Source organism: Sceloporus occidentalis, unplaced genomic scaffold (assembly GCF_023333645.1).
Source record: "Sceloporus occidentalis isolate IW3139 unplaced genomic scaffold, rSceOcc1.0.p SCAF_13, whole genome shotgun sequence".
Classification (NCBI taxonomy): domain Eukaryota; kingdom Metazoa; phylum Chordata; class Lepidosauria; order Squamata; family Phrynosomatidae; genus Sceloporus; species Sceloporus occidentalis.
The window spans coordinates 6,939,312-6,950,823 of NW_028316993.1; the positions used below are offsets into that span (position 1 = coordinate 6,939,312).

The 11,512-nt window shown below is 41.7% G+C and overlaps 1 protein-coding gene across 1 annotated transcript; it reads left to right on the forward strand.

Annotated features, from left to right (window-relative positions):
* Nucleotides 1–15: 15 nt before the first annotated feature.
* On the forward strand, nucleotides 16–10,694 carry LOC149304758 (phospholipase A2 inhibitor and Ly6/PLAUR domain-containing protein-like). The gene is made up of 6 exons (XM_089478691.1): nucleotides 16–101; nucleotides 2,896–3,007; nucleotides 3,424–3,540; nucleotides 3,912–4,064; nucleotides 5,318–5,458; nucleotides 7,778–10,694. The coding sequence occupies exons 2-6, from the start codon at nucleotides 2,959–2,961 to the stop codon at nucleotides 7,963–7,965; spliced, it is 648 nt and encodes a 215-aa protein (XP_089334817.1). The 5' UTR covers nucleotides 16–101; nucleotides 2,896–2,958; the 3' UTR covers nucleotides 7,966–10,694.
* Nucleotides 10,695–11,512: the final 818 nt, after the last annotated feature.

An 11,512-nucleotide genomic window follows, 5' to 3' on the forward strand; every position in this document is an offset into this window, starting at 1 on the left:
TCACACCGTGTGCTCCATGGCTTCCGTTTTTAGTTTCCTTTCCAGTGCAATGGGCGGTTGGGACAGTTTGAGCTGCAAAGAGGAAGAATTTGATCAAGCAGGTAAAGGGGATTTGGGAGGGATCTGTTCCAGGCTGAGATATTTACCTGCTCAGGGCAAGAGTTGAGGCTGTGTTCCAACTCCTGTTCTATACGCAGCAGCTGTCCAGTCTGACATATTGAATCTTTCATCACTGCTGGTTATAGGAGAGTTTCTTCCAATGCACTTGAGGGCAGCAAGTTAGCATGGTCTGAATGTTTGTGTGTGTTCCTTGTGTGTTGGGGAGGGGATGAGAACAGACTGTGGACAACAGACAGCAATAATCTTCCATGGAGAGAACATTCCAGGGCACAGGAGAAGTGGCACATCATTCCTTAGTGTTTGTCATTGAAGCAACCATCTCATTCTGCCTAACAGTAGTCCTGGGATGGGAGCAGAGAATGCACTGGGGACAACAAAACCCTGCATTGGCCTGATAAAGCTGCAGCTCTTTAACTTAAAGTTGTTTTTTTGTTTGGTTGTCTATAAGTCAGATCAGACCAATCTATACCAGTTTTTTGTATATTGATTTGTTTGTTCTTGGAGCATAGACACTACTTAAATATTTTACATACCTCTTTATTGGGCACCATTCTTCTTCCAGTTTTTCTAATGGTTTATTTTGAATCAGGGCCATCAATCTATCCATATTTATCATTGCCCAATTTTTTATCCACCATTCCTCAATATCCGTTACACGTTTTTTCCCAGTACATTGCAAGCACTATCCTAGCTGAGGTTATAGCATATAAGATTGTCCATTCATACATTTTTTCTACTTTCTTGTCTATCTTGCAACATATTCCACTTAAAAAAACTCCAGTTTAAATGGAAACTGAGTTTGAAAAATATCATTTAGGTTCTCCCTGATTCTTTTCCAGTATATCTTAACTACTTCACATTCCCACCATAAATTTACAGTGCTATATAAATAAATGTTAATAATAATTAATAATAATAAAGGTTAAATGGTAGACTGTGCCTGTTTAACCTATAGTTCTAATATTGTTTCAGACCCTCCAACTGTCTCAGTTTGGCAGGGAGAGCTCCAATGAATCCTCAGCTGTCTCGCTTTTACAGCTGCTTTTAAAATGTCCCAGATTCTCTATCCTCACACTTTCCTCTTGTCTGTGACTTGCCTTCGCTGCTGCAAAATGAATTCAGTGTGCAAAAGTAGTTTGTGCTCAACTCTTCCTAGGAAAAATGCAAGCTGCGACAGACTCTCCTGGTTTGTGTTCCTCCCCATTGGTAACTTTTGCCAGCTTGACTATACTTGGATGTCGCTTGGGGCCTGAACAGACAGGCCAAAATAAAGCTGCTTTGGGTCACTTTGGAGGTATGCTATTTATGTAAATGATGCATGTGTCCTAAGAGGCCGGTAGCCACACCAAAGCCATGCTCCAGTCCTAAGTACTGGAGCACAGCTTTGGCATAGTTTCTGGCCTCTTAAGATGGGTATGTCATTTAAACAGCATACCTCCAAAGTAACCCGAAACAGCTTTATTTTGGCCTGTCTGTTCAGGTCCTTGGCATCATAGGTCTTTGTTTTCATCAGTGAAACGTTGAAGCGTTTTCATATTTTCTTTTAGCAGGAGGAAATCATCCATATGTATTTGCAAATTGTGTCTCGTTCTTAGTTTGACTTATGAATACTTCTCAGGAAAAAAAAGATGGGGTTTCCTTCTTTTCATCATTTTCAGTTTGCATATTATTTTTCCCCCTTCTTGGTACAGAGTAAACACGCAAGCCCTGGTCACAAGGTTCATGCAGGGATTGCCTTTTTCTCATGATTTTCTCTCATGATGACTCACCCGGTTCAGTTTGGCTGGATGGAATTTCCCTTCCTCCATGCAGCACTTCCTAAAATGAATTCTCTTTTGGTAGACGTATTTGGATGACTGGGGCATTCGCTCCCATGAGGAGGAGCTTAATAACCGGAAGCATTGCAAATCCCTTTCATATTCATTTGGTGCCCTGTGGAATCTAGCTTCATTTCTTGTCTTGTGCACTTAGTTTGGTACACAAACCTCACAATATTTTTGACAGCAGCCCAAAATTTTCAGGTAAAATACTTTTTGTTGCGGGTGATGATGGCTATACAAGAAAGAAAGTGTTGGTCATGGAGCTGAAAAGTCTCAGAGCAGTGGACCAGGGACCCCACCCCAGTGGAGTGTTTCAAAATATTAAGGCAAATGTATTGTTGGGGATAAGGGAATTTACAAATAGCATTTACCTTCCAACACTTTGCTGATGCCTCCTAGCATCTGCCGCTTTAATGCGATTGCCTCCATGGGTCTAATGCTCAAGCCCATGCCAGCCAAGATTTCAGTGGTGAAAAGTGGGATTCATGTGGTCAAGCAACAGCAGAGTGTGGTCAAGATGGGAAAAGTGATCAGGCAAAGCACACAACCTAGGAAATGGCTGCAGTGTTTTTCTTTTGCCTGAGACTACTGGAAAAGGCAAACTTCCACCCTTTCCTTTTCTCTCCCTCTATTGAGTTAAGTAAGTGCAAACTGCTTTTGCATGTTGAACTCCTCTTACAGCCATAGAGGTAAGCTGAGAACAAAATGGGAAAGTGAGAGAAGACTAAAGAAACTGGCACATTTTTAAAATAGCTGGAAAGCATGAGAAAACAGAGGATTAATCCGGATGACCCCTGACAAATCGAAACAGTTGGAGGGTATGCAAGCTGCTTCTGCAATAGTGATGTGATAATAATCAGTAGAAAACAATGCACTTTTTCAGAATAGAAAGGAATTGGGTTGGATCCAGAATAAATGCATACTTTTGCCCTTCATCTTTATATGGTCACTTCAGGCCACAGAATTTGCTTCATTGGAGTTCTGGGCCTTTCCATGCGCATGTCACATCATCGCCATCATGAAGGCACTCCTTGGACTGTTCCTCTTCTCCCTGCTTCTAACTTCAGGTAAGGACTGATTGCTAAATGACTTAGTTATTAGATGCTGAATACCTGTGTAAGCTTTCCCCTCCCAATCTCCATAGACATATAAAACATCTGAAATAGTTGTATGATTATTTTAATATTAAGTGAAGACTGGTATCATTATTAAGAGACAGACACAGACTTGGCGACAGATGAAGGATAGTATTGGTAAGTTTTGCTTTCATCTCAGATCTTCCAAAGTTCAAGCGGTTTTGGTCCCAAACATGGTACTTGGTGGGAATAGCATTTATATGGGTGTTTTCTCATAACGTCCCCCCTCCATTTCTGGTCCCTTTGTCTAAGAATTTGCCAAGATTAAATCCGTGAAGAGGGGTTCACATAGAACAATTTGTATCCCATATACTTTATTAAGTCTTTTCTTTTATTTCCCCCTGAAGGTGCTTTCTTGGAATGTGAAACATGTTTTGCCACCAGCAGCAACTGCACAGGTGCATGGGAAAGGTGCGAAGATGATGAAGATACCTGTGCTTTTGGTATAACAGAAAAAGCACAAGGTGAGAAAAAGTGATCATAAAGGAAGGGTAGAAAGGTTATCAGTCTGGGCAACTTAGTGACCCATTAACCCAGCATGGTCTAGTCAGGGCCAGATATACTATTAGATAGAATGAGGCAGTCATCTCAGGTGGCAGATACTTGGGATACTAGCAGTAGCAGACTTGGAAACCTGACCTTTGTGTGCCATACACTCTGACTTTCACCATCTAAATTAGCATGCTGCCATAAGGTATCCCCAAAATGCTCAAGAGATGGCCTAAGGACTTGGGTGGCAAAAGCGACTCTGTCAGGTTTAGCTTGCCAAGAAGGCTGCTAGATGGTGATGAAGACACCAGCCGTACTGAATAGTAATCTCCACTTTATTCTGTAGGTGGAAAATCAGAGTTGACGGTAGAAAAAGGGTGCCATTCCTCTGAAAACTGCACATCTGGATGGATATTGGTCACCTTTGGCAAAGGAGAGTTCATCAGGAAAAGTACGAACTGTTGCACAGAGGAAGATTGCAGCTCAGCCTTTTCTCATTGTAAGTCTAACTGCTTGCATTTCCCCTTGATTTTCCTTTTCCTGCCTTTGCGTCATTTATGGCCACATGGTTGTTGTGTCACAAGATTGAGCACTGCCGCCTGGATTGCAAACTGTCATTCTTTAACCACAGGCAATTATCAACTAAACCTTGGATCACAAGTTATGGCTGTGACTTCTGTTGATATAACTAGGGGTATATGGAGGTACATGTACTTTCTCAGATACATGTACTTTCTCAGATACTGTGCAGGTAGCTATCCAGTTCCTTCTTATTCATTGGTTTCCCTTCAGGCTGTATGACAGCAGTAGGTCAAGATCCTCTGACCAGGACTACACCAAGTGTATCATCTACTCCCATCTATTCATTTTGTCTTCCCTCCTGGATTTCTTTCCTCCTGGGCCACCTGCATAATTCTTTTCGGCTCCCTCCACTGCTTCCTCTGCCACTCTTCTTTGGCACTCCCAGTCTTTCTGTGTGGCTACCTTGGCAGAGATTTATGCCCCACCTTCATTAAAGAGGATCTTGGCCACTGTTTGCCCATTTCTTTTACAACATTGCAAAATATGGTCCTTCCTAAGAGATTACTACAGCTTTTAATGATTATGCCATGGAAAAAGCAGCTTTGGCCACACTTATTGCACAATGCCACCTCCGACCTATAGCTGCCACATACCATAATTAGCGCATCCCTTTTCACCACCTCTCTGTTTTCCTATCAAGCTCTTTATCTTTATATCAACTATGTTTGATTTGTTATAGACTGGATAAGTGAGCCATCATTTGACATTGAATCACATGGCATTGTATTGGTTCCTAGAGCTGAAATTCTGGATCCTGTTGGAATTAACCTCTGCCGAATCCTGCAGCATTTCAGATGGACTAAGTACTTCATATACTCGACTACATGTCAATCTCATGCATAAGCCGAGGGCAAGTTTTGCAGCCAAAATTATGGATTTTGCTATGACCTGTGGATAAATTGAGGGTAAAACCTAAAGAATGTCAAAGAACTTACAAAATTCCAGCAAACGTAACCCTTTGTACTTAGTCTAAGAGCTCTCTATGGGACAATTCTAAATGCCATTCCCTAAACTACAAATCCTAGGATTCCAGAAGAGGCAGCCAGAGCAATTAAAATGCAATAAGGTGCATTACACTATAACAGTGTAATGTGATATTCAGCTTAGTGTGTGAATCCCTGTGTGCGGCAGCAAATGTCTTTATGCCTCACAGCCACTTTTACTTTTCAGGGCCGCTGCTAAACACGACAGCTAATGGAAAGCGATGCCCAGCCTGCTTTTCTGTGTCAAAGGCATGTTCGCCAGCAGTAGTAAATTGTACTGGATCTGAGGACTACTGCTTGGATTTGGTGACATATACATCATATACTGGTAAGCCATTTATGCCTCCCCTTATACATGGATTAATTTTCAGTTTTTTGAAATATAGTGGCAGGGATTAATGGAAGGAAGGCAGATCAGACCAGTTTGTCTATGAGTAAATATGGTATAATAACCTACCATTTGCTAAGGAGGGGCATTTCTCAGCCGAACAACACATCATATCTTGTGTAGAAGATCCCATATTATTACTTTTAAACATCATTTTTATATAATATTTTCACACATGATGATATACACATAAAACACCATCCATTTAACTAAAACATAAATCTAAATAATATATAAAACCCCTAATAAATTACAAAACTCTTTATAACTCCCTGATCTTTTCTCTATTTCATTCTCTCTCTCACTTCTTCTTCCGTTCTATTTCTCATTCTCTCTGCTTATCCCCCTTCCCTTTCATCATCCTCTATCTTCTTTTTCTTTCTACTCTTCTTCTATTACTCTCCTTTATTTCCTCTCTCTCTTTACCCTTTCTTTTTCTTGTCTTATCACTTTCCTAATACCTCCAATTTCCCCCCCTCTCATCCCCCTCTAATTTCCATTTCACCTACTCTTACCTTCCTATTCATACATCACATATGTCTAACATTGAGATGATATGTACTTCCTGTCTTACAGATTCAGCTAGTTCCAATTGTAATCCTCTAAATTCTCATTCTAAATTGTGGCTACAAATCCTTACATATTATTAAAGTAACATTTTCTTATTCCTTGACTTACATTATTTCCTTATGCTTTATCTATTCCTCTGTCTAACCTAACCTCTTTAAAACCTCCTATCATCAACTGTCCCACTTTCTGAGACGGATGCTCTGTTACACATTTGGAGAAATTTGATTTAAGTGATCAGAGACAAGAGATTCTTCCTTCTCCCTCCCTTGCTGCAAAACTCGGTTGATAACAACTGATGTTTTCTTTCTGTGTAATGTGTGCATGATTTACAAATGGGTGGGAATGTTAAACTTCTTACTCTGTGCATAGAGTGGTTTTTCTCTATATCAGGGCTGTGCCTTCTCTCTTTTAAGAGTGCTGACAGAAATCTCAAAAAGCTGATAAGGATCTCAGAAAGCACACTAAATAACATATGGTTTAAAATAACATGTGGTTTCAAGAACGTGTGGTTTAGCCCTCAAGGAAGCCTGTTCGGGTTTGTGTAGAAGGCACTGAGCAACATGAATGCATTCCTTCTTTGGTACTGCCATACATAAGGATAACCAAAGGTGTTTGTGTGTGTTGTAATTCTGTGCAAGAGCCTGAGGTGGGAGGGCATGGAGTATAGTGACAGACACCGAACCCCTTTAAGATTAATTTCTGTTGTTAGAAAGCATGTTTCTAGCCTTCACAGAGTAGTTAGAGTAATAGAGGGACCCAGTGTACTGAGCCAAGAGAACATGGCCAGAATCCAGCTGGTGTAGTACATTAGCTATGCACTTTTTCAAAGAAACCTGCAGCAGTGACAAGAGAAGGCAGATAAAATCAGCAGGCTTCAAGCAGTCCATTTTATAGAATCATAGAATCAAAGAATCATAGAGTTGGAAGAGATCCCAAGGGCCATCCAGTCCAACCCCACACTGCCATGCAGGAACTCTCAATCAAAGCATCCCCAACAGATGGCCATCCAGCCTCTGTTTAAAGACCTCCAAGGAAGGAGACTCCACTACATTTCAAAGAAGTATGTTCCACTGTCGAACAGCCCTTACTGTCAGGATGTTCCTCCTAATGTTGAGCTGGAATATCTTTTGCTGTAGCTTGCATCCATTGTTCCATGTTCTAGTCTCTGGAGCAGCAGAAAACAAGCTTGCTCCCTCCTCAATAAGACATCCCTTTGAGTTTTTAAACAGGGCTATCATATCACCTCTTAACCTGCTCTTCTCCAGGCTAAACCTCCCCAGATCCTTAAGTCGCTCCCCATAGGGCATGGTTTCCAGACCCTTCACCATTTTAGTCACCCTCCTTTGGACACGCTCCAGTTTCTCAACATCCTTTTTAAACTGTGGTGCCCAGAACTGGACACAATATTCCAGGCAGAGCCTGACCAGAGCAGAATATAGTGGCACTATTACTTCCCTTCTAGACATTATACTTCTATTGATGCAGCCTAAAATCATATTGGCCTTTTTAGCTGCTGCATCACACTGTTGACTCATGTTCAACTTGTCCAGTACTCTGCTTTGTTACAATGCCCACTGCTAGCCACTTTGAAAAGGTCCATAATAACCTGAGGCTATACATTAAATGGAAGCGTGAACTTGTTTGGGTAATAGTAACGGGAATGAGGATCTCTTTGTTCCCCATGTGCAGAAATGAGGATCCACCTGAAGGGCTGTACTACAGAGTCTACCTGTGCTGGATTACAGAGTGGCATGTGGAACATTGTTGATACTGGTGACAACAAAGTTGACTGTAGACCAGCCAGTCGAGGTTCTTCACTATCTGGCTCACTCCTGTCTCCTATCTTTGGGTTCCTGCTAATGATGGTCTTCTCATAACACACTTCTTGCAATGAATCAGCACTGAAGAGCATTCCTGTCCCATTTCCATAAAGAAGACCAATTCCTAAGAAGGACTAGCTCAAAAAACAAAGGCCATGACTTTTATTTCTTGCTGGACAGCTCCCTTTGGGATCAGCAGTGGACAACCTTCTCAGCCTTATTTCTATCAGACTGGACAGCTCCTTTGTGTTCCTCATTGTTCCAGGAACATTAAGAACCAATTTGCCAGATCAGACTAGTCCAGCATCCTCATTTTCACTGTCAATAACCAGATGCTTAAAGGCAGAAACATATCCCTCATTAACTGTCCTTCTCCTCGTGAATTCGTCTGATCTGTTGCCTATAAGGGCATTCATGACTGTGTGCATCTGCTCTTCTATTTCATTGAGAAGAAACCACATGGCAGATTTTTTCCCCGCTTTCCAGGTTATGTGGAAATAAATGTGCCCCATTCAATGTATGTCTTTGGGGGAGAATGTGCACATGCACTTTAGCCAAGAGTAAGTGGGTACAAGATGCATAGATGAAAAATAATTAGAAAGTGTGAATATAAGGGAAAGTGTGTACCAAATGGACAATGTTCCAAATGCACCACCCAACAGTCTTGCAGCTCAGTGCAAACCAAGGATTGAAAGAAACGAATGTAGGATTCAAACAAATATGATTACATTGAAATAAAGGGATTCTCATAACCCTACAGAAGCTTCTGGGCCATAGATTTTGCAGGAAACCCAGTGGATGAACTTGCACAAGTCACATTCCCTCAAACGTAGAGGAAGGCAATGGTGAGCCTTCTCTGGGTAAATCTTGCCAAGAAAGCCCATTGACAGGATTGGCATATTTTGGAGTCAACATGAAGGCACATAACAGAAGCAAGAAGGATGCACTTTCTCTTCCATTAGGGAAACTTGAGAGGGTTTACAACCATATGAACAACTAATTTTCATTCTAAAATATCCCATCTAGATAGTAGCATCACCAAGGAGATCATAAAAAAAAGATTAAAAACAAACTGACATTGGGTCTTGAGCCTCTTCTGAAGGTAATTGTAAATGGGAAGACCTGGGAAGACTGTGCTAAAGCCCTTGTATGAAACTTTTACAACTGGTTAAACAGTACATTTGAGCAGTAGAGGGTGCTGTTGGCTGTTTCACTCTGTATTCGAGTTAAAGCCGGAAACAAAAAAGTCCTGGGTCAATTCTGATGTCTCCAGGGAGGGATGAGATGCAGATACTCTTTCTGAAGCCATCCTAAGTCATTGTCATTATAGCTAATGCTGAGCTGAAGTGGCATGAGATGGTTTAAAACTAGCTATACTCTTCCTAATGAACTGAATGAGGGAAGCTACAGAGAAGGGCCAAGAAGGAAATTGATACTGGAGTATGTAGAGAAAGAATTTTTGGTTGCATGTCTTTCAGCTTAGTTACATTGGAACCAAAAGGTTATTCCTCAGACAATATAGGAAAAAGAGGGCATTTCAAGTTAGGAAAATAAGGGATATGGTTGCACAGAGGCATTTCCAGGAATAAAGGATGACAAGGGAGGAAGGGTGGCATCATTTCAAAGGGCAAGAGATACCATGCTGAATGAAACTTAATGGGTTTGGTCCAAATTGGGGCCACGGCAACCACATGCCACAGCTCTGAGCTGCTGTTTTTCCTGCCCCCAAAAGAAGTGGTAAAATGTTGCTCTTTTGGGGAGCAGAAAAATGCTGTCCTTGCCACTGACACTGCAGCTCTTCCATGTTTCTCCAGTGCAGCATGTGTAAACACTGCACTGCAGAAACATTGCGATGCCACCCGCCATCTGGTCCGGTGGGCAGTGTGACACCACTTTGGAGGCAGAATCAGGGCAGGCGGTGTGTAGATGCCATGCCCTCACTGTACCCCAATGCCAGTGTTTCTTGCTGGTCTTAACAGCTCCAAAATATAAATTGCAAGATTCCATGGGATGACGCTACAGCACTTAAAGTGGTATCAAACTGCATTATTTCTACAGTGTAGAGGTACCCCAAGTCATAATCCACAGAAAGCATAGGAGTTGTCAGCCAATGTGATAGATTGGGCAAGGCTGACTTACATATTGGTATAACATTACACAAAAGATTCCCAATACTTCATATGTCAAATTTACTTTTTCTTCTGTTCATACAAATGGGCACCTGCATGGATGAAACAGTATAAAAAAGGCATTTGATTGTAATGATATGCATGTTAATAACATATCAAAGTTCCTTGTGTATCGGTTGTACAAAGGTTGCTTGGAACGTCATACTTTAATGCTGGTTTGTTTCAAACAAACCATAGTTTGTTGGGTTCAAATTACTGGACAAGCCTCTGTTGTTTAAAAAGAGAAGCAAGGATATCAAAATTCTCCCTCAAGGCCATGGCAGCAGAGAAATGGGAGACACCACACTGAAAATGGAGAGGGAACATGGACATACAGTACATGGTGAGCCTAGGTTTGTTGCCATCACAACAACTCACAATTGATTGTGACATCCATATGTACAGCTGTGCTGTGTAGGGTTGCTGGGAGTTCCAGTCCAAAAACATGTTGCTCATAATATTTCTTGATTGTGCCAAAAAGAAAGGAAGTTGAGAAACTGATTGTACTAAATAGGAAGGCATTTCAAAGTGTGCGGGGAGGGGGAGAAGGAAATAAAGGAGAAGTTGTGCAGCTTAACAATACAAAAGTGTGGTTATTATATTCCCCCCCCCCCTTAAATCGAGCAAAACAACTAGTGGAGAGAATAATAAATTGCTGATGATGAAGAACAGTGAAAGTGTGAAGCAAGCAGTTTTATTGGTGGTGGTGTACTTAAGCAACATCCCAAGAAGGAGATTGAAAACAAACCAAAAGTGCGTGTGTGTGTGTAGTCACCATTGGCAAAGTGCATGACTGCTTTAACTTAAGCCTATTCAGAGACAGATACATCAAAAACTATCTTCTGGAGCCATAGAGCTATTTCTCTCCTCACCATTGCCTTCCTCATCATTGGACACTTCTTGCAAATGATGCTAAACCGCAAGGGCCATCCAGTCCATCCCCATTCTGCCATGTAGGAAATCTAAATCAAAGCATCCCTGACAGATGGCCATCCAGCCTCTGTTTAAAGACCTCTAAGGAAGGAGATTCCACTACACTCTGAGGAAGGACTGTGTTCCACTGTCGAACAGCCCTTACTATCAGGAAGTTCCTCCTAATGTTGAGGAGGAACCTCTTTTCCTGCAGCTTGCATCCATTGCTCCTGGTCATGTTCTCTGGAGCAGCAGAAAACAAGCTCACTCCCTCCTCAATATGACATCCCTTCAAGTATTTAAACAGAGCTATCATATCACCTCTTAACCTTCTCTTCTCCAGGCTAAACATCCCCAGCTCCCTAAGTCGTTCCTCATAGGACATGGTTTCCAGACCCTTCACCATTTTAGTCTCCCTCCTTTGGTCACACTCCAGTTTCTCAATGTCCTTTTGAATTGTGGTGCCCAGAACTGGACGCAATATTCCAGGTGGGGCCTGACCAAAGCAGAATAGAGTGGCACTA